At 52.3% G+C, this 18,818-nt stretch overlaps 6 protein-coding genes across 6 annotated transcripts; 2 read left to right on the top strand and 4 right to left on the bottom strand.

Annotated features, from left to right (window-relative positions):
• Positions 1 to 112: 112 nt before the first annotated feature.
• On the bottom strand, positions 113 to 1,093 carry HMPREF1120_06766 (uncharacterized protein; the record flags this gene model as incomplete). Its single annotated transcript, XM_009160976.1, has 2 exons — positions 113 to 888; positions 937 to 1,093. The coding sequence occupies 2 exons, from the start codon at positions 1,091 to 1,093 to the stop codon at positions 113 to 115; spliced, it is 933 nt and encodes a 310-aa protein (XP_009159224.1).
• Positions 1,094 to 1,359: 266 nt separating this feature from the next.
• Positions 1,360 to 3,414, top strand: HMPREF1120_06765 (uncharacterized protein). The gene is made up of 2 exons (XM_009160975.1): positions 1,360 to 2,862; positions 2,945 to 3,414. Exons 1-2 carry the CDS (start codon positions 1,856 to 1,858, stop codon positions 3,270 to 3,272), a joined length of 1,335 nt encoding a protein of 444 aa, XP_009159223.1. The 5' UTR covers positions 1,360 to 1,855; the 3' UTR covers positions 3,273 to 3,414.
• A 554-nt stretch (positions 3,415 to 3,968) lies between these two features.
• On the bottom strand, positions 3,969 to 5,039 carry HMPREF1120_06764 (uncharacterized protein; the record flags this gene model as incomplete). The annotated part of the gene is made up of 1 exon (XM_009160974.1): positions 3,969 to 5,039. One exon carries the CDS (start codon positions 5,037 to 5,039, stop codon positions 3,969 to 3,971), a length of 1,071 nt encoding a protein of 356 aa, XP_009159222.1.
• A 1,085-nt stretch (positions 5,040 to 6,124) lies between these two features.
• On the top strand, positions 6,125 to 7,554 carry HMPREF1120_06763 (uncharacterized protein). Its single transcript, XM_009160973.1, has one exon. The coding sequence runs from the start codon at positions 6,616 to 6,618 to the stop codon at positions 7,063 to 7,065; it is 450 nt and encodes a 149-aa protein (XP_009159221.1). The 5' UTR covers positions 6,125 to 6,615; the 3' UTR covers positions 7,066 to 7,554.
• Positions 7,555 to 8,525: 971 nt separating this feature from the next.
• HMPREF1120_06762 (uncharacterized protein) lies at positions 8,526 to 10,900 on the bottom strand (the record flags this gene model as incomplete). Its single annotated transcript, XM_009160972.1, has 2 exons — positions 8,526 to 9,665; positions 9,725 to 10,900. The coding sequence occupies 2 exons, from the start codon at positions 10,898 to 10,900 to the stop codon at positions 8,526 to 8,528; spliced, it is 2,316 nt and encodes a 771-aa protein (XP_009159220.1).
• A 2,794-nt stretch (positions 10,901 to 13,694) lies between these two features.
• HMPREF1120_06761 (adenosinetriphosphatase) lies at positions 13,695 to 18,610 on the bottom strand (the record flags this gene model as incomplete). Its single annotated transcript, XM_009160971.1, has 4 exons — positions 13,695 to 14,110; positions 14,160 to 14,337; positions 14,400 to 18,008; positions 18,182 to 18,610. The coding sequence occupies 4 exons, from the start codon at positions 18,608 to 18,610 to the stop codon at positions 13,695 to 13,697; spliced, it is 4,632 nt and encodes a 1,543-aa protein (XP_009159219.1).
• Positions 18,611 to 18,818: the final 208 nt, after the last annotated feature.

Raw genomic sequence — 18,818 nt, 5'->3', positions numbered from 1 at the left:
AGGCACTGACAAGCTCAGCCCCCATTATGAGACCATATCGAAATCTGTTCTCCGATGTGTCAAATCCATGGGCTCTAGACCGTGAGCTTACATTGCTCGATTATTATTGTCTTCATCTTGGAGCGGCATCGGCAATGGCAGTCTTGACAGAATCCCAACTCACGCCTCCAATATCTTCTCCTTTCAGCCTGTTCAGCGCATCGCCAGCGGATGTTTCTCTTCCTGTTGCAATTCTTCGTGCCATGACAGAGTCTCTCGCTCCAGGGTATTTGGATGCAGCACCGCGTAATAGGCATTCTTCGAACCAGGCCTCCTCTTCAGGTGTGAATGGTAATCCAACCAACAGAGCGGCTTGCTCGGCACGAGCCTCGCTGGCTTTCTCGCGATGGACCGCAACAATCAGTTGCTCGAAAAGAGTCTTGTGTCGTGAGTCATCTTGACTCTGGGCGAAATAGTATGCTTCCACCAGATTGTTTTCCAGAAGGAGACCGAAGTATGCCTCCAGGGTCTCCCGATCTTTCAGAGGCGGAGACACGGCGATGTAGTATGCCATGGCTAATGAGGAGTCGCATTTGGGATGTCTGATCAGGGCGAGGAGGATCTCGTCTGTGTAAGTGGGTATCAGGGAGGGATCGGTGAGAAATTCCAAGGCACGGGAGAACTGAGCGTGGTCGAGTTCCCATAACCCTGCGATCAGCAGCTGGAATTTCTGAGGAAGGTATGTCTGCCGGGCGAAGTTGGTGTCGGCATTGCTTAGTTGACGACAGTCGCGCAGGATGTAGTAGAGCAGGGAGAGTTTGTATTCTTCTCGAGCGGTGGTTTGCGCGATCTTGGACCACAGATTTCGCAAGTCTTGGTTAGATCTGGGAGGGTAGTTTATTCTTGCGGCTGGACATTGTTAGCTGAGCATGACTGCAACGGGATTCAATCACGTACGACGCGTCGAGTTATTAACCGACTTCCAGATGCGATCGAAAAACAACTGGTCACCGAATTCCTTGCGGTGTCTGAGGATCGACTCAACCGTCTTGTGGTCGAAGGCATAGTCTGATTTGGTTGAAAACACGGAGTCGAAGGACTCCCAGTTTAGCATGGTGGCAGCACACAGCCAAGGAAGTATCGGTCAGACTTTCAATGCTAGAGGTGGTTGATAAGTATTCTGTCGGCGGATTGTTGACATGAACTTCTGTCTGAGGCCGATTGCACCGTAGGCCCCTCGACGTAACCGCGTCTAAGTTAGGGAAAGAAAGATCCCGGTGAAGCAGTAATACACTACCGCAGCGCTGCGGGGGATGTATGCTTCACCGTGCTAGGACATTCTATTTTGCACGCGGGAAAGTTTGCCGAGCATTGAAGATTGTCTCCCTCTCCGTTTGCTGGACGACAACAACCTGCTCTCCCACTGCAGTTGGATATCATTCAGATGGTGTCTGACCGGTCACTCGGAGATTTCATTGGGTCGGCTTTGCTCTTGTCTTCCATGGCGATGGAAGCAACGAAATTCTTCTCCAAAGGCATTGAGCCGACTCGGCCGATCAATCATGATATCTACCGAAAACCCCGCCTCTCTCCTCCATGGATTTATCAGCCTGCTGACGGGACACACAACGCTTACCGGTACCTATCGTCCCTGCCTAGGTCTCCGAGCGCAGATGTATATGCTTTGTAATGCGCAGTTGGAGACACTCTGAGAACAAACATACGGTAGGTGGACGTGTCAACAGTCCCACTGCTCTATTGTTGCTGTTGTTCTTGTCATCACCGCTCTCCGTCACCATTGTACTCTCTCGAACCCATCCTTCACTGCCTCCTCAAGGATAACCTGCTCTTAAGTTGTTGATACTCTATTGACAAGATGGGATCGGAGCATCATCCCGTCCACCACAATGGACTCTACCGCAACCTGCCGACGTTCGACCCATCGATCAAAGGTTTAACAGCCATAGTGACCGGAGCCAACGGCATTTCGGGCTTCCACACAATGCGCGTTCTGCTTGAAAGTCCCGAGCGCTGGAGCAAAGTGTACGCTCTATCACGGCGACCACCGCCAGAGAAGATGATGGCATTGCTCTCGGAATCGCAACGGGCCCGAGTCCAGCACGTGGCAGTCGACTTCCTGGACGAACCGGGCAAAATAGCCAGCGCCATGACCGCGGCCAACCTCCAAGCCGACTACATTTTCTTCTACTCATATGTACAACCTCGACCACCACCAGGGGCAGCGGCATGGTCGAATGCCGAGGAACTGGTCAAAGTCAACTCGGCGCTCCTGGACAACTTTTTGGCCGCCTTGACTCTATCCAAAATCACCGCACGACGGTTCTTGCTACAGACGGGAGCGAAGAACTACGGTACACACGTTGGCCGTGCCCGCACTCCCGCCCTCGAGTCCGATCCGCAGCCAGCACACCTAGAGCCCAACTTCTACTACGCCCAAGAGAAATCATTGTTCGCCTACTGCGCGGCCCAGAAAACAAGCTGGAACGTGATTCGACCAGCCTGGATTGTAGGAGCCGTCAACAACGCCCAGATGAACGCGCTCCACCCGTTTGCCATCTACGCCGCGGTGCAAGCGCATAAAAACGAACCCTTGCAGTTCCCCGCCGACTGGGACGCCTGGCAGTTCGAGGCACACCACTCGACCGCCATGCTGACGGGTTACTTGTCTGAATGGGCGGTGCTGGAAGACAAGTGCAAGAACCAGGCCTTCAATTCCCAGGACACCAGCCCCTTGAGCTGGGACCGCTTCTACGAGGAATTGGCCCGCTGGTTCGGTGTCGCAAAGGGCGTCCAGCCGCCGGACGAAGATCTAAGTAAATACAGTGTCATTGTGGGCAAATCGGGAAAAGACACGCCCATGGGGTGAGTGTTGGAATTTGTGTTTCATCACCCCTTCTACAACGTATGTACAATAACGATCGGGCTAAACTAATCTATACGTCAGCTACGGCCCGCCCAAAATATCCCGCCGCCTCTTCTCCCTCGTTGACTGGGCCCGAAACCCCACCAACAAAACCATCTGGGAGACCGAAATCATGCAACCCTCCCAAGGCCAAGTCAGCGACAACCCGTTCGCCGACCCCGAGGCGAGTTTCACATTCGGCGACGCCGCCCTCGCGAGCTTCGGCAGTCTCTGCATGAACAAAGCCCGTCGACTCGGCTGGACCGGCTTCGTCGATACCATCGAGTCAGTCTTTCAAATGTATCAGGAGATGGCGGCCTTGGGAATGCTTCCGAAGATGAAAGTTGACAAGCCTAGACCTCTGGTGTGAAATACTAGTATGCCCATCAATATCTTTGATAGTAATGATGATGATGATGACGATGATAATGACAACCTGTAAGTCAATGTCATTGAAACGGGATCGCAGTTATCTGTCCCAAGACCAAGCTTGGATCTCAAATCAAATGCCCTTTCATTCTTTCGTTTTACTAGCATCCATTCCCTGATCCAGAGCAACATACCTTGTCCTCTTATCCTCTTTCATCGCGTAGGGTAAATTAAATCACCTAAGCCACCAGATATCCATGGTGAAGACAAACATCGTCTCCTGATCATGTTGCAGAAACAGGGTGTATCGGTTTGAACTTGAAGCAGAGCAGCTAGTTTGCCGACTCTTCTCTTCTTCAATGCCTTCAGGTCAAGCCCCGTATCCGTTTCCGTGTTACCAAGTATGACCATACTCGGTCATTAAATGTAGGAGGCAATGTAAACAACCCGTGTGATGGCCCTGGATCCCACAGTCTCGTGCAGAGTAAAGATCGCCGCTTTCTAATGTGTCCGTTTGAACAGCTCTAAGTCGCGCTGCGGTAAATCAATTTGGGTCAACCTGCAATCAACGTTCCCAGTACGCATCTAGGTTCTTCTTCTCGTGGAGGTACTTCAATTCATATCTATTCTTCCAAGTCATATCTCATTCTAGTCCTCATTCTCACCACCAGACAGCAGCAACCCGGTTGTCCAGCGTTCACTCTAAACCCAAGTCTTTACCATATCGAATCCATTCCTCTATTGTTCGTGGCATGACTGCATCGTCTCGTGTGTACGTGATAGTCACGGACGTACACGCGACACGGTTCTGCGTGTGTTCTGCACGCTCGTCCGGCCTGATTTCAAACTCCCGCTCCACCTTCCACCCACGCAACACGCCAGAACCCTGGTTACCCATTAATCTGTCTTCCAAGATCTCGAATTGTCCCGTATAATCCAACCCCCAGAGAATCTCGTCTTGATGGGGCAGGACAATCTCGTTGGGATCAGGCCGTTCAACTATTGGGATGTACCAACGGTAGTCATTGCACAGCGGGTTGATGCGGATGGAGAAGACCACTCTTTGCACCGAAGGAAGCTTCTTCATGTGCTTCCGAAGGATATCCCCCAATGTGAGGTAGCCTTCCCAGGCCAGGATCATCTCGGAGCCGCCCCAGTCGCGGATCCCAAAGGCGTTGATCCATTGTTCGCGGTTTTCATGATAGTCAGTTACATGATCAAATGTCAGGTTCCGGACGAGTTTCAGCTTGTAGTCGGGAATCTTGGCCATGTATTCCTCTTCGAATTCCTCCTCGGCAGCGAGCCACTGGTTGTCTATTGGGTACCCTTCTGGTGGAAACCACTCCGGCCCAGTGATTCTGACCGTGGCGTTCCAGTAGAAGATTGGGGCCCATTCTTTGTAAACATCCTTTGAGACGCCGAGAAGGGATCTTCTGGTTCTCTGGATTTCACGGCGCTCCTCGATCGAGGATTCTGTCTCTGGGGGGATTACGGTGAAGAAGTCGTAAATGTGGAATCTGAGCTCGGGAAAAAGATCCATGAACCGGAAGGGTTCAATTTCCGGCTCGCTCTTTTCAGGCGATGATGCCTCTTCTAGCGCGTCCTCACTTGCTGACTCCACAGCCACCTCGTTGTCTTCTATCGACTTTGCGATGTCTTGAGGCCAGTCCGCAAGTATATATGCGGGGTTAGGCCGGGCGCGAGCTGATGGCCCAGATGGACTCGAGGTGGCCGGGCGCTTCGCCGGCTTGGGATTAGGGTGAGCCATTCAGGCTGCGAGAAGAGTTGATCAATGAAGAGTTGATCAAGGACGTCGTTTTGTCGAAACTACCAGGTAAGTAGGCTGCTTAGCGGCGGCGATGATTGTGTGCCAGGAACAGCGGTTGATTCAAGCCTTAGCTCGCAGAATATGCGTAGCCGGTCTTCGGTCTTTGGACCAAGACAGCCTGCCGGACCGAATCAGGATATATGAAAGAAAGGTAGACTCGGCGTCGGAATGGCTTTGGCTCGATGAAACCCCTCTGACGGACTGTGTGCTCAAAAGAATGTGATACAAATTCGGAAAACAATGGCTTTAGTATGCATGGTAGAATAGAGAAACTGGGCACAGAGAAAACATTCCACAAGAGAGAAATGCAGAACAATCTGGAGTGTGTTGGCGGATTGTCCTGCGTCGTAAGTGGCGCCTGCAGCATCTCAAGAACCGTGCAGGTTCAAGCCTTTGGATGCCCTGCCCGAGTCATTGTGAAACTGCATGTGGAAATCACGCCGTACCAGGGTTGCATTGAGTCTGCAATGGCGATGGGATTGAAGCCAACCATGTCGACTTGCGGCGTCTTGTAGTTTGAGTTGTCTTGAGTCGAACAAGGGCAGTGCTGGTATGGCTGCAACTGCCTTCGAAAGGCTGGAAAAGGGGCCTGCTGGAGCCAGGGAATTCGTACCGCCCGTACAGTATGAGGAGGTGATTTTGACAACCATGGAACACCAGGATGAGACCATTGTTGCATACTGGCCACATGCAACGCCAACCTACCAGTAAGGCAATACTAGTATGTGATGCGTCCAAATCCGAGAATATGGCGTCCATGCTACCCCTATTCATGTGCCTGAGACTCTTTTCCTGCATGGAGCACCTCGTTAGCAAACCAATATCAGCAATACCGTACCGAACATTGGTTATGGAGCCCTTCTTGTGGTCCCCCCGGTTCAAGTTGGTAGACGAACTTGAAGGCATCCAGGTGGAAGGGTCTGCCATATATCAGACATACTGCGCCGTACTACCGCCAACAGAGAATTACAGACAAGCATACAGCCTGCGCACGACACATCCAGGGGCTCGCAGCCTCACTGACACTTTGGCCAGCGTTCAAAACAGACGGTCCCAAATAGAAAGAGAGAGACGGACAACTGGACCAGATTCTTGCGCTTTTTGGGGGTGAATTGGGATCAACTAGCTACCTCGGTATTGTGAATCTCGGTACAAAAAGACTTTTCTGTGCAGAACCAGCTCCTTGCACCCATCATGTGCAAATGTATGTCCAACCAGCCTTCAAGTTTGCCAACTCCAATGTATCAGCTATTGCAATTGTCATCGTCCATTACCATCACCACTGCATGTTCACAGCTCCGCAACATCGCCTCATCAAACCCTGAACTCGAGTCTCCCCTCTTTCCGAGTGTCTCTTGTGTCAGGGCGTACTAGTAGAACCCATAGTAAACCCCGGAGGAACCAGCGGACCCAAGACACCAGTCAAAGTCGGGCCATCAGGCAGATAATCCTGATCGATAGGCGTCGGGTATTCAGTAACAGGGAACCGAACGGCCCACCAATCGACGTCTCGACGATGACGACGAAAAGCCAATCGGAAGCCACCAGTGCCATCACGAATAAACGCTCCGTCTCCCTTGTGCTCATACTCGCGCAACACCTCGGCCTGGGGCATGATGCGAGTGTACACCGAGACCTCGAAGAAATAGAACTGCACGGCCGGGTACAGCGAGGAAAGCACCTCTCCCCACTCGAGGCCGAGGAACGGTGCCCAATTCATGTTGGGGGCCGGCAGAGTTCGATCGGCGTGGGCAACACGGTATGCCAAGGCGACGGGTCCTCGCAAGTATGGCCTCAAGCGACTCGCATAGTCGCCGTGCACGATGTTGAGTGTTTGCAGGTGCAGCTTGGCCCCGAGCAGGTAGTCACGCAGCTTGTCGAGCTGGTCGAAGTCTTCGCGTTTGAATTTGCGGTTGCGGTACTCGATGTGGCGGATATTGTTGAGTTTCGCAACATCCATGTCTAGCAGGAGACGGTGGAATTCATCCGGTGTGTGAGGGCCAGAAGGGCGGATGCAGAACGTGGTCGAGCGGAAGAAATGCGGTGTGAATTCAATGTTGATCTGCTTGCATGTCAAGAGCAGTGATTTGCGTGTCTTGCTGAATCCGTGGTATTTATTCTTCTTGTGCCGGTCTAGCTCGCCTTCGTGTTCGGGAATGTCTCGTAACAGGTCGTAGACCCGGATTCTGATGTCGGATGGGAGGTCGAGAAACGGAAATGGCGACGACTCTTTCTTTTTCCACTTTCTTGACCCGTTGTTGCTGTTGCTTGGGTCGCTTGGTGCCCTCAGCAGCAGCGGCGCAGTCTCACTATCGTCTCCATGGTCGCCATCAGCCGCTTTCAGAGCTGCCAACTTCTGCTTGCCCTCCTCAAGAATTTCTTTCAACTTCATATTTAATATGAGGCGCTTGAACCCGCGGAGAACTGAAGAGATTCACAGGCTGACGCGAGTAGTAAAGAAGTAAGAAAGGTGATGGGCGCGAATGGTCAAGAGGCAAAGAGGTGGTGGACACGAAAGCCATAGAAGAAAGAAAGGCGGGGGAGGTAGACCGTGTGGTAGAAGATAAGGTTATGGGAGTGCGACTTCAAAGTGAGGTTGAAGTAAGGTTGATAAACAAAAGTTGAACACAGGCACCGGAGCCAAAGCGTACGCGACAAAGGCAGTGTAGCAACAACACAGACACACGACACACAGAGACGTTGGCGGCGCAGTCCAGCGGTTGCAGAGTCATCAGACAACAGACATCATCTCAGTATGTTGTTCAATTCATTTGTATTTTCAGTCCATGGTGGAGTACGTACTCGTACATTTCCCTTTCTCCCATACCTTCCACAAGCAAAGAATCTTGGAATCTCGAGACGCCTTTCCATGCCCTGTTGCCCTTCCTTCGCATAGTTTCCTTTCCCTGGCCGTTATCATGCAGTTTTTTAGTATGCAGCAAGTTGAACTGGATCCACTGGCCGTGGTCAAGGGTCGACATCTTCGCTTCGCTTCGCCCATGACGGCCATGCTTCTTGAGAACCACAAGCCATGCCGATTATGCGCCTTGTCTCGTCCGTCGAGTCCTGATAGAAAAATTTGGTCTTGTTTTTAATCCACCACTGCAGTCTGCCACCATGCTGAGCGGACATTAATAACACCCAAACGCAAGAGATCCAGGATGCCAGAATTTCATGTCTCATCAAAGTTTCTTTTACTCTTTCTGGCTTGACTCTCCCACAGCCCTGATTATATTCTCACTATATTGTTCATCTAAACGGACCCTGAGGTCGATCGGCATCTTTTCCGTACTCTCTCCACCAATCGCGATCCCAGTAGCCACTTCCCGCATGCTGCTCCCCGTTTTCCATTCTCCCACGACGTTCTTGACCAGGAAGTGATTGGTATTGGCCTTGTTTTTCATCTTGCGTGTCGCCCGAGTGTAGTCAATCATAGCCAGCTCCTCGTTGCCAAGGGCTGGAATTGTTCTGTTGCCGGAACCCTTGCTGTGGTGGATATCCGCTGTGGGCAGACCGCGGCGGAGCATAATTAGCATTGAGCGGGCTCATGCTTCTCTCATATCCTTGCTGATTGGGCGCTGTGGTTGGTCTGCCCGCATAGCCATAATCGCCGCTCCCGGTGTAGGACTGATTGTACATTTGTCGTTGCTCGTAAGACTGTGGCGGGCCACGTCTGCCGTTGTTTTCGGCGGGATACAACGGTGCCTGCTCCTGCTGCCCATAAACACCTTGAGCCTGGGAGGAGGGTCGTTGCGACAGCTCAGAGTGAGGTTTCAGTGACTCGCTGGAGTACGAAGCGTCGTCGTCGAATATCTTCTTGTCTTGAGCGTACGTGTTGTTGCCATCTCCTCGAGCGGTGGCACCCAAGGCATCGAGCTCGGTGGTCAGGGCTGCTTGGGACTTGATAAAGCTTCCTCGATCGTCGCGCATTGGTTGGTATCGCACCTCGGGATTCTTCGAAGCAATGGCGTAGATGGATGCAATCAGCACCAAGATCAACAAGACAACGGCAAAGATGACGTTGTAAAGGGCGAAAATAACACCCATAACACCCGACACCATTTCCGGCTGGTTGAAGACGTCTGAGAAGACAAGGAGAAAGATAGCGTTGAGGAAGTTGACGGCCGCAATAGAGATGTTGAAGATATTGGTCTTCTTGTCCATATAAGGACGGAGAACACTGACGCCGACCAAGGCGACCCCTTCGACGATGAGCAGACCAATGGCTTGCGCAACCGGTGACTTCTGGGCAAAGGCGATAAAGATGCCCTTGACCAGGATGTATGCGAGCAAAGGGACGACGAAATAGTAAGCGGTGGCGCGGTACGGGACATAGAGGAAACCCCATTTGTTGAGGCACTTGGGGTCGGAGTAGAGGATGTAGGCGGGGTTCTTGTGCATGGCGACCGACTTCTTCGCAAGCTGAATGACCTTGAATGACGCCCAGCCCAGGGCAGCAGCCATGGAGATGAAGACAATCAACGCGAGGACGACCTCTGCTGCCGAATCCCGTTCCACAAGCTCCCACAGACACAAGATGGACATTTGTACGAAACCGAGAAGGATCTGTCAAAGATTAGCAACCAACCAGATATGATCCTAGGGTCGCCAATGGTGAAGCTTACCAGTCGGAACAAAATTCCCTTGATGACCACCTTCCATCCATTCCGGAACTCCAGGAATCTATCCTGTCTCATCCAACCAGCACGAGCACATCCGTCGAGGATGGCCTTGGTCAGGGCAACCAAGACGGCGGCCAAAAACAGAATGAAGACGAAAAAGATCAGACCGGTCATAAAGATATTGGTCTGCTCAATCCCCGCCCTAAAACCGACCCTATCGATTCCGCGAACGACCTTAACGCTGCCGACAGTGGTTTCGCTTGAATCATCTGCTCGCTTGGCCAAAGCGCGGATACCCTGAGTGGCATATGCAGCCATGGCGTCCAAGGAGCGTCGGATGGCACGCTTTTGCACTTGCACCGAATACGTGCTAAGAGTAGAGAGGTAAGTGGTGGGTGTGCCCCCGGTGGCTCGTTGATACCAGGTGGCGATGGATTGTAGAAATCCGACACGGATGATGCCCATGCTCCACTGGAAGTTCTGAGTCCACGATTGCACAATGGGCGGCATGGACACAGAGGTCATGCCTATGACGGCTTGAGCCTGGAAGAAGCCAAAGAGCGAGACCGCGTTTGCGGCGACGTGTGCGGCAGTGTTCGGATGGCCCAGGCCAGAGGTCACTCCGGCAGCCACGAGCCCCAGACCAGCAATAATGGCGGTGGCCCAGCCCACTGCGGGATGGTAAACGCTCTTGGTGTTGGAAAGATCGGCTTCCATGCAAGCAATGACCTGGTTCGTATCAGTGGAGGTAACGTAGACCCGGACGACACCATCAAGATCTGGGACGGCGAAAGCAATGCCTGGTAGTTGCTTTGCATACTTGGCAGGGACATCGAAGTTTGTCTCAATGTTGATTTGACCGGTTTGCATTGGACAAAATCCCGTTAGACCCATGTCGCAGGGGTTCAGTGTCATGTTCACCACGGTGAAGCCATAAGCCGTCGCTTCCAGCTGGGCCGTGACATTTCCGGAGAGGGAAGACACACCGTTGATGGTGATGCCGATACTGTGATTTGAAGGAGTATATGCGACATTGAACAGTGTGGCGGTGAAATTGGAGCCGCTCTTGCAGGAATTGAGCGAGTTGGACTCGATGACCCTTACGGCCAAAGCATGAGGGGCGAGGGATATGGCGGTGAAGAGGGATAGCAGGTATGATAGAGATGTTTGTGGTCGCATGATGAGATGTCGTCGGTGGCAGTTATGCCGCCGGACGCGTGTTGTTCTTCTTCAAGGGCTACAATGCAGCACAGGGCGCCAACGAGGGCTACAACAATCCAGCAACCAACCGTCGGGGTATAAGAAGATGTTGACCACGACGCAGGCTAAGATATTGGATTATCCTCAGGTCTCTTCAGAGGTGTTGTATCGTGACGAAGATCGATTGTGTCATTGATCTCGATGGGAGTAGGCGGGTGGGTGTGAGGAAAAACCGGACTGGAACGAGCGGCAAACGGCCGAGAACTGCGCTGCAAGTCGACGATGCGTGAAAGAAGATAGAGGCCGTGCGAGAGTCGTCCGGTGCTGTGCTGCGAGCAGTTGAGATCGACCGGTATAGCGAACGTGAAACGAGTGAGCGTGTATGTTGTTGAAAGGAGAGAGGGAGGGTCGAGGGATGGTGCTGCAGTAGTATGAGGCTGTTGGAGGAGTGACGGCCGGAGGCTGGAACAAAGAAGAGACAGATGCAGACGAAGGGCGATGGAAGTGGAAGCTGGGCAAACCAGGAGGATCCGAGTCCGCAGGCTCCGTAAGGTACAGAACAACAGGCTCAAGGCTCACTCGTAGGCTGGCTCTTCGACCAGGGAGAGACCCAGGCGCCGCGAGGCCCGAGAGAGCTTTGCCGTTGGTGGGTTGGCACGGGCGAGGCGAGAGGCGGCAGTAGTGGCTGCGGACCCCTTTAGGCTCGGGTACGAGACCAAGACGCTGTTAGTGCTGGATCAATAACCGCAGATTGGGTTTAGGTTGGAGATGACGATGGAGACGCACGGCTGAGATGGTAGTGATTTTCCCAGGCTTTTGCAGCGGTTTGTCGCAGAGCAAGATCTGTTTGGAGCTGATGGTCACAAGGTGGTGGTAATGATGTTCGTGATGGGCGATGGGTGAGTGGAAGAGGATGCGCAAGAGATGAGTGGCAGGGAGACAAGGCGCCTGGACAAAACAATGCTCGGGTTGTCTTACTAGTATGGCACTAACTGCTGAAATTGTGGGCAGTCGGAGGGAACTGCAGAGTTTCATTGGCGGCGCAGTTCAAGGAGATTTGCGCCAAACCTTAAATGGCCCGCCAAGCGGAATTAGGCGTAAGCACCCTAATGAGCGGTTCTGCAACTCCTGGTACAACTGTCCATCATAGGACGTTGTACCTCGTTTATGTACTAGCATCTCGACGGCAACTTCACAGGATCTCTATATGGCCTCCACAACTATACCATTCATCAATAATTGAATCGCGACTGTGGTTGTTGGTGTCTCTGTTTCGCATTCAATCTCGCCCGGAAAGCGGCCTGCCATGCCAGTGCCAATCTGTAACATTTTGTGTGTTGCGGTGCGCATAGACCACGGGCATTTCCCCAGTGTCCGGCGGCCATGCCAATAAAAGTAGTGAGCTTGGAGGTGACGCGCAGGCTCCGGGGCGCAGCATTAATAGTAACGAGCCCACTGCAAAATTCAAACTGGTTCAAGTTGGAAGACACAGCACCAATCGCACTATCTTATTGTTCTCATTATTCGCTGATGCGAGATTAATTATCGTAGGATTTTGAAAGTACTGCCAGTGTACAGATACGTTATAGCTCCAGGGGTTTTTCGCGACTTTCGTAGCAGTAGCACAGAAACACGGAGGGTCATACACTGATCTTCATACAACGGCCATGGTAACGAAACATCTTGCCAGGTACCTATAGCTAGCCACGTCAACATCTCACACAGCAGTGACACCCCCTTCAGATCGGATCTAGGTCTGTCCGTCCGTTCCCGTTTATCGTCCCCCATACTCATACAGGCATGTATGTACTACATCATGCAGCTTCATCTTCGTTTCATCATAGAATCTACCCCGTGACACCTCCACCGCCAGTGAGAGTGCTGCTGCATGTCAAGTATCAAGATTTCAACCGTCACAGTTACTGCCATACCTAGACCTACAGCTACGTAATTCACATGTAGCTGCCGGTGTAGACCTCCTACAACTTGAAGTGCATCTCAGTGTAGCGTCGTGCCGCCGAGCCGTGTCAGCCAAGTTCCAAGATCTGGGCAACAACGCCAAACTTGAACCATCTGGAAATAATACAATGTAATCTGGGAAAAGCCAACCCACGCACGACATTGTCGCCAAAGCAGCGCTCTCCCTCTTTTTCTCCCCCATTTTCAGCTGTCTCACCCGGGTTTGATTGCGCGGTGGCTGTGTGCTGCTTCGTTGGTATATGGAGTGTTTGGCGAGTCCCTGCTCCAGCCCCGGCTCCACCAGATGGATTCCACCGCCAGCCTCCCACGTCATTCTGTCTCGGTCTTTACCAGCAAAAGTTGTACAACAATTGTAACATAGTACAACTTTGTATGGTACCTCGTGGGTCTAATGTCTATCAATCTGGTGCGTGGGCATACATGTACCAGAGTACCTGCTAGGTATCTCCCACGGCAGTATCCATCTCGGTCTGGAGTACAATGTACAACTAGCTCATTATTGTAGTCTGCAGTCACGACGGTATTATCAGGGCCCATATAGTTCTTCAGCTTCGGGTGGATGCCGTCTCATTTTTCTGATACTGGCACTAGGTATGTAGTAGCTCAAGCAAAAGTACACCGCCGAAATGCTCCCAAGACGCAATCTGGGGTATCAGCTCTGATCTCACACAATGGTGTGTGTCCTCGCACTTCTCCAGCAGTAGCCTTTAACGCCCAGCAGAAAGGAAAAAGCATCGGTATTGTTGAACAGCCATCTGCTGTGCTCAGCTTCGACGCCATGAGCGCTGCAAAATCAGGAACGTAAAACATGAGTCTGCCGAGCCAGCGCCTCCTGCTGCTCTCTACGTTCTCGAACCCGTCGACTGTGCACCAGAGTCCCGCGGATCGAGCGTAGATAGTTGGTGGCTTGCTCGACCAATTCCCGGCTCTCAGTGCTCTCCTTGAGGGTCTGTAGCAGCGTCGCAATCTGCACCTCGTCGTTGAGATGCGGACACGTCCGCCCATAACCGAGATGCGCCAGCCCACAAAGTGGACAATATTCGAGTCCGGCCAGCTTGAGACGACACCATCCCATCGGATGGTGTTCAGCACATGCCGAACAATGATGAATACGGGGCATGTTATGTATCGGACCGAAATCAAATTGTCCTTCACCTTCGAACTGCGGTGCTTGTCCCAGGGGAACCCGCACTCTTTTGAATGGCCGTGCTGCGCCTCCATCAGTATCGGCGACTTTGAAGATTGGGATGTACCGTACCTTTCACCGAGCGATTCGGCTTATCGTCTGATTCCTCTCCGCTGCTGACGTCGTCGTCCTCAGACGGCTGAGCAGGCGCCTGATAGTCCGTATCGTCAGGTTCGAGGACGCGACCGCCGGATTTGGCTCGTTTCTTCTGCTCCGGGTTTTCGTTGTCATCTACTCCGTAATCCACGGCCTATGCTCACTCATTAGCTCCATGCAACTCCTCGAAGAAGCCATCCTCCGTGTCTCACTTACCTGTCGCCTACGCTTCCCCCTGCCGAACGCTTCAGCTTTTCTGGCTTGCTCCTCCGCAAACAGTCGCTCGCGTTCGGCCAGGATCTTATCCCAGATACCAGGGTTCGGCGTGCTTGTGCCAGTGTCGGCCGCGATCTCTTCCTCCAGCGATGATTTATCATTGGCCCATACACGAGCAAAGCTGAATTGAGACTCGGCGGATTTCTCTTCACTGGTCTTGGTATCCTCCACTTGGCTGCGGTCCAATAGCCGGTCCACCGAAGCGGAATCATACACAATGTCATCGGCCCCGGACTCGTCCTCGAACAGCGCTTGGGCGCCGTGCTTCAAGATCGATTCCAGATCCTCGCCAGCGTCCTCTTCCTTGTCCATGCGCTCAATCAAGACGTGGTCCAAAGCCATCTTTTTCTTGCCAATCTGCATGATCTTCTCTTCAGCGCTGTTCCGCGTCATCAGTTGGAAAACCAAAACTTTGTTCTTTTGACCGATCCGATGAGCTCGGGATAGAGCTTGAATGTCCTGATGAGGGTTGAAATCAGGATCTAGAATAATCACCGTGTCTGCTGTGGCAAGATTGATGCCCACACCACCCGCTCGAGTTGAAAGCAGAAACGCAAAATATGGCGAGTCTGGGGCATTGAACTCGTCGATCCGCTTTTGTTTCTCTATACCAGAAATGCTGCCGTCCAGCCGACGGTGTTGCAATCCGAGCCCGTCCAGGAAATCCTCGACCACGTCGAGGTTGTCCAGAAACTGGCTGAACATGAGGACGCGATGACCTCTCTCCTGAAGCTTAGGGAGCATAATTGAGAGCAACTGTAATTTGCCTGACGCCTGCACCAGATTTTGAAATGCTGTTGTAGGATCAACCCCTCTTTCTTCTATGTCCCGACTGTAGACAAACGGATGGCATAGCGTCTTGCGCAATTGCATCAAGATGTTGTTGAGGTTCATTCGTTCCTTGGCTGGCACACTCTTGTCTTGAGTGAAGAGGGATTTCATAAGCTGAGGATTTCTGGCCAAGATCGATTTGTACACCTTCTTCTGGACAGTGGACATGCTGACTGGGATGATGACCTGGGCCATGGGCGGAAGGAATGTGAGAACCTGTGCTTTTGTGCGCCGAAGGAAATACTTTCGCAGAGTCTGGTGCAGCTCGGGAACATTGTCTTGCGTGAGGTTGGCATATTTGGCTTCCAATTCTGCCGCATTCACGCTCTTATCCAAAAACTGTAGTAAGTTGAACAGCTCCCGAGCGTTATTTTGCAGCGGCGTACCCGTCAGCAAGACTTTGAAAGGGAATTTGAATTTGGACAAGCTTTCATAGATCTGAGATCGATCGCTCTTCAAGCGTTGTCCCTCATCGACCACAAGACCCTGCCACGGAACCCTCATTAAGCTGTGTCGAGTTTTTTCGTCACCGATGGCCTCGTAAGATGTGACCACGATATGCGCTTTGATATCCTTGGCCTCGGAACGGTTCTTCTTCTGTTTTTGATGGGTGTCGTCGTCTTTGGATCTGGGAAAGAGTTCGTAATCATGGGTTAGCTTCCTCGCTGTGGACGATCCGTAATAGGTGACCACTCTAAGAGACGGTGCCCATTTCTTTATCTCCCGCCTCCAATTCGGACACGTGGAGTTGGGAACAACCACGAGAAAAGGCCAGCATTTGTGATCTTGAACCAGAGCCGCAAAGAAGGCAACAAGCTGAATGGTTTTGCCCAAACCCATCTCATCCGCGAGAATAGCATTCTGATTGAGGAACCACTGATACAGCAACCAGTTCAGCCCTTCCAGCTGATATAGCATCAACTCGCCGCCAGTCACGATCGATGGTTGTGTCTTTTTGATCACACTAGACTGGAAGTCCTGGGCCCGTACCTGTATTAGATGTCGCCTGAGGGTGGTCTGAGGAGGGATCGAAAGATGCAGCTTTTGGACGTAGTCTTCATAGGCCTCCTTGAAGTCGTTCCAGCGTTCGGTGTCGGTGTAGGGAGGCGGCTTTTCCCAGATGGCGTCCTCATAGCCAAGGCCCTTGTACTTGACAAAGGCCATGTCCACTTCTTTTACGCGCGCCAGGTCGATCTCCTTGGTGCTATTCCGGACGACACTCGAGTAGCGTACGTCGAATACAATGTCGACTCGGAAGACTTCCTCCGGGATGGCATCTGCCGTTGTCATCTTAGGCAATTGATTCTCCAGCTTTTTGAAGAAAGAAAGACGAGTGGTGCCTGCGGCTATACCCCAGACCCAATCGCCTGGCATCCAAGTGGTGCGGAAGTATGACTGGGCTTTCCACTTGACGAGATATTCTTTCTCTCGTTCCTGCATCTGGTCGACCGTGGTCCCAGGCACATAAGCGTCCAGATCGACAGGGCGCCAGGCGACCAGCGTGTCGATTTGGCTTTGATGTTCAATACAATCTTTGCACATCCAGGATCGGTGGTAGTGCTCAAACCGTTTCTGTGCAAGCTGCGCCTCATCGAGCATTTCGTCGTCTTCGTCGTCCAAGGATGAATGTGCTGTCTCCCTTGCGGGAAGATGGTGCATATGCCACGCTCGGAAACATTGAGCACACCTGAAAAGTACATTGGAAACGTTGTTGATCAAACCCGGTTCCACAATGGTGATTGGATCTCTTCCGCCATTTTCTTCTCTCTGAAGTTGCTCTTGACGTGTTGTCAAACGGTTGCGGAGAGGTTTTGAAAGTTCACCAAGAGTATTACAGCCGACGCAAAAGCCATGGTGTGGTGCTCGTTGATCGCGTTCGTGAGCAAGTCCAATGCAGCGCCGACACTGTAGAACAAACAGGTCATTCCCAACTTTAGTCACCAGATGATCCCGGCTGCCTCGAGGCCCAAGGCAGACCTTGTGATAAGAATTTGAGCATCCCTGACAGAAGACTAGCGGTCCTTTCGCGGCGTCATCGCCCTTGAAGTAGCAGGTGTCGCACTCCTGCCGATGGCGTTTTCTGAATGGATCTTGTTCGGGGATCCGGGCAAAATACTCCTTGGTACTAACAATCTTGGGCCCGGCTTTTTCTTCTTCATGGCTGGAGATGTCGTCCTCTTGCCGCTCGCGCATACTTCGCCGAGGCCTGGTCCTGGTTCTTTCAGAGCGTCGCGTGGCAGCCTCTGGCTCAGACGAGGAATCATGGAACTTGGATGTGGTGCGTCTACCAGTACGCAGGTTTCTCTTCGTTGGCCTCAGCGTGGAGATCCGTCTTGTGCTTCTGCGGCGGGGCACATCCGAGTCATCGTCAAACTCGAGCAGCTCTTGCTGAAGGTACTTTGTCTTCCTCTGGCGATGGAGGCGTGCTGATCGTCGTCCCGTGGTTTGCGGCTCATCTGAGAGTTTCTCATCATCCTGATCTGACGAATTGTCTTCTGCTTCGTTCGCTGACACCTCGCTGTCTTGAGTGTTGCCTCGACGCTTTCTGACCGGCAGACCTTCTTCAGCATCTGAGAATTGAATAGTACTCCAGTCAACCATGCCTTGAAGCGCCGGTTGCCGAGCGCTTCGTTTGCCTTGTCTGGTCATTTTGTTTTTCCGGAACTCTGCAAGGGCAGATGGGCCGTTGTCAAGATCTTGTAGATCACGCAGTGAGATCTGATGAAGAGTCAGCTTTGAGTATTCGTAGGATGGATCGAGGCGAGCGGCTGAAAAGTGGGAGGGAGAAAATAATGAAGAAAGGCTTGTAAGAGCTCTTCGGGTCTCAACAGACGGACGAGCAAACCAAGGTGAATGAAGAGTGAAACAAAACCAAATGTGCAGGCACTTACGAAGTCCACCTCCCCGCTGTCTAGCTTGACCATGTACGTATCATTCTTGCTCTTGGACAGCACTCTGCGCACTGAGAAGTGTCCAGGAAGATAACCGTAATCCTGCTTGGCCTCGTCTGACAACTTCGGCACGTCGATATAGAAAGACTGTGGCTGCGGTCGGACCACGGAGTCATCCACCTCTTCTGGGCTTTCTGACATTGACCTCACTGACACTGTACCCTGCACACCGCTGGTTTTGCGCTGGCCATTGTCGTCTTCGTGCAGGATGTCGCCCTCGTCGTCCGAGTCTGTGTGCGCGGAAGAAGCACTTTGTACAATTTCAACATCGAATTCATCAGGAACGCCGTTTTCAACAGGTTCGTCAACAGGCTGGGGCACATCGGGCGGTTTGCCCATCCAAGAGGAGAGGTCAAGGTCGTCGTCCATGTCGTTGTTCACCGTTTCCTACGAGACCGGCGCAGGAAAAGCGGGATCGGAGTTTGGCTATTCGTTTCGAAAGAGGAGTCGCACCGACGCGGAAGCCATACATTGGGTCAACAATCCGCTGGACGATCAGTTAATGGATTGGCCTTCGTCTTGGTCAGTTGAAAAGAGGATGGCAAGAGATGAGGACTCGAACTCGAATGCCGCAATT

Source organism: Exophiala dermatitidis, assembly GCF_000230625.1.
Source record: "Exophiala dermatitidis NIH/UT8656 unplaced genomic scaffold supercont1.5, whole genome shotgun sequence".
NCBI classification, from domain to species: domain Eukaryota; kingdom Fungi; phylum Ascomycota; class Eurotiomycetes; order Chaetothyriales; family Herpotrichiellaceae; genus Exophiala; species Exophiala dermatitidis.
This window is presented reverse-complemented; position numbering and strand designations above follow the sequence as displayed.

Coding starts and splice junctions, on each gene's coding strand:
- HMPREF1120_06765 (XM_009160975.1), top strand. CDS start 1,856: ATGGGATCGGAGCATCATCCCGTCCACCACAATGGACTCTACCGCAAC. Junction 2,863..2,944: donor GGAAAAGACACGCCCATGGG/GTGAGTGTTGGA, acceptor TCTATACGTCAG/CTACGGCCCGCCCAAAATAT.
- HMPREF1120_06763 (XM_009160973.1), top strand. CDS start 6,616: ATGACGACGAAAAGCCAATCGGAAGCCACCAGTGCCATCACGAATAAA.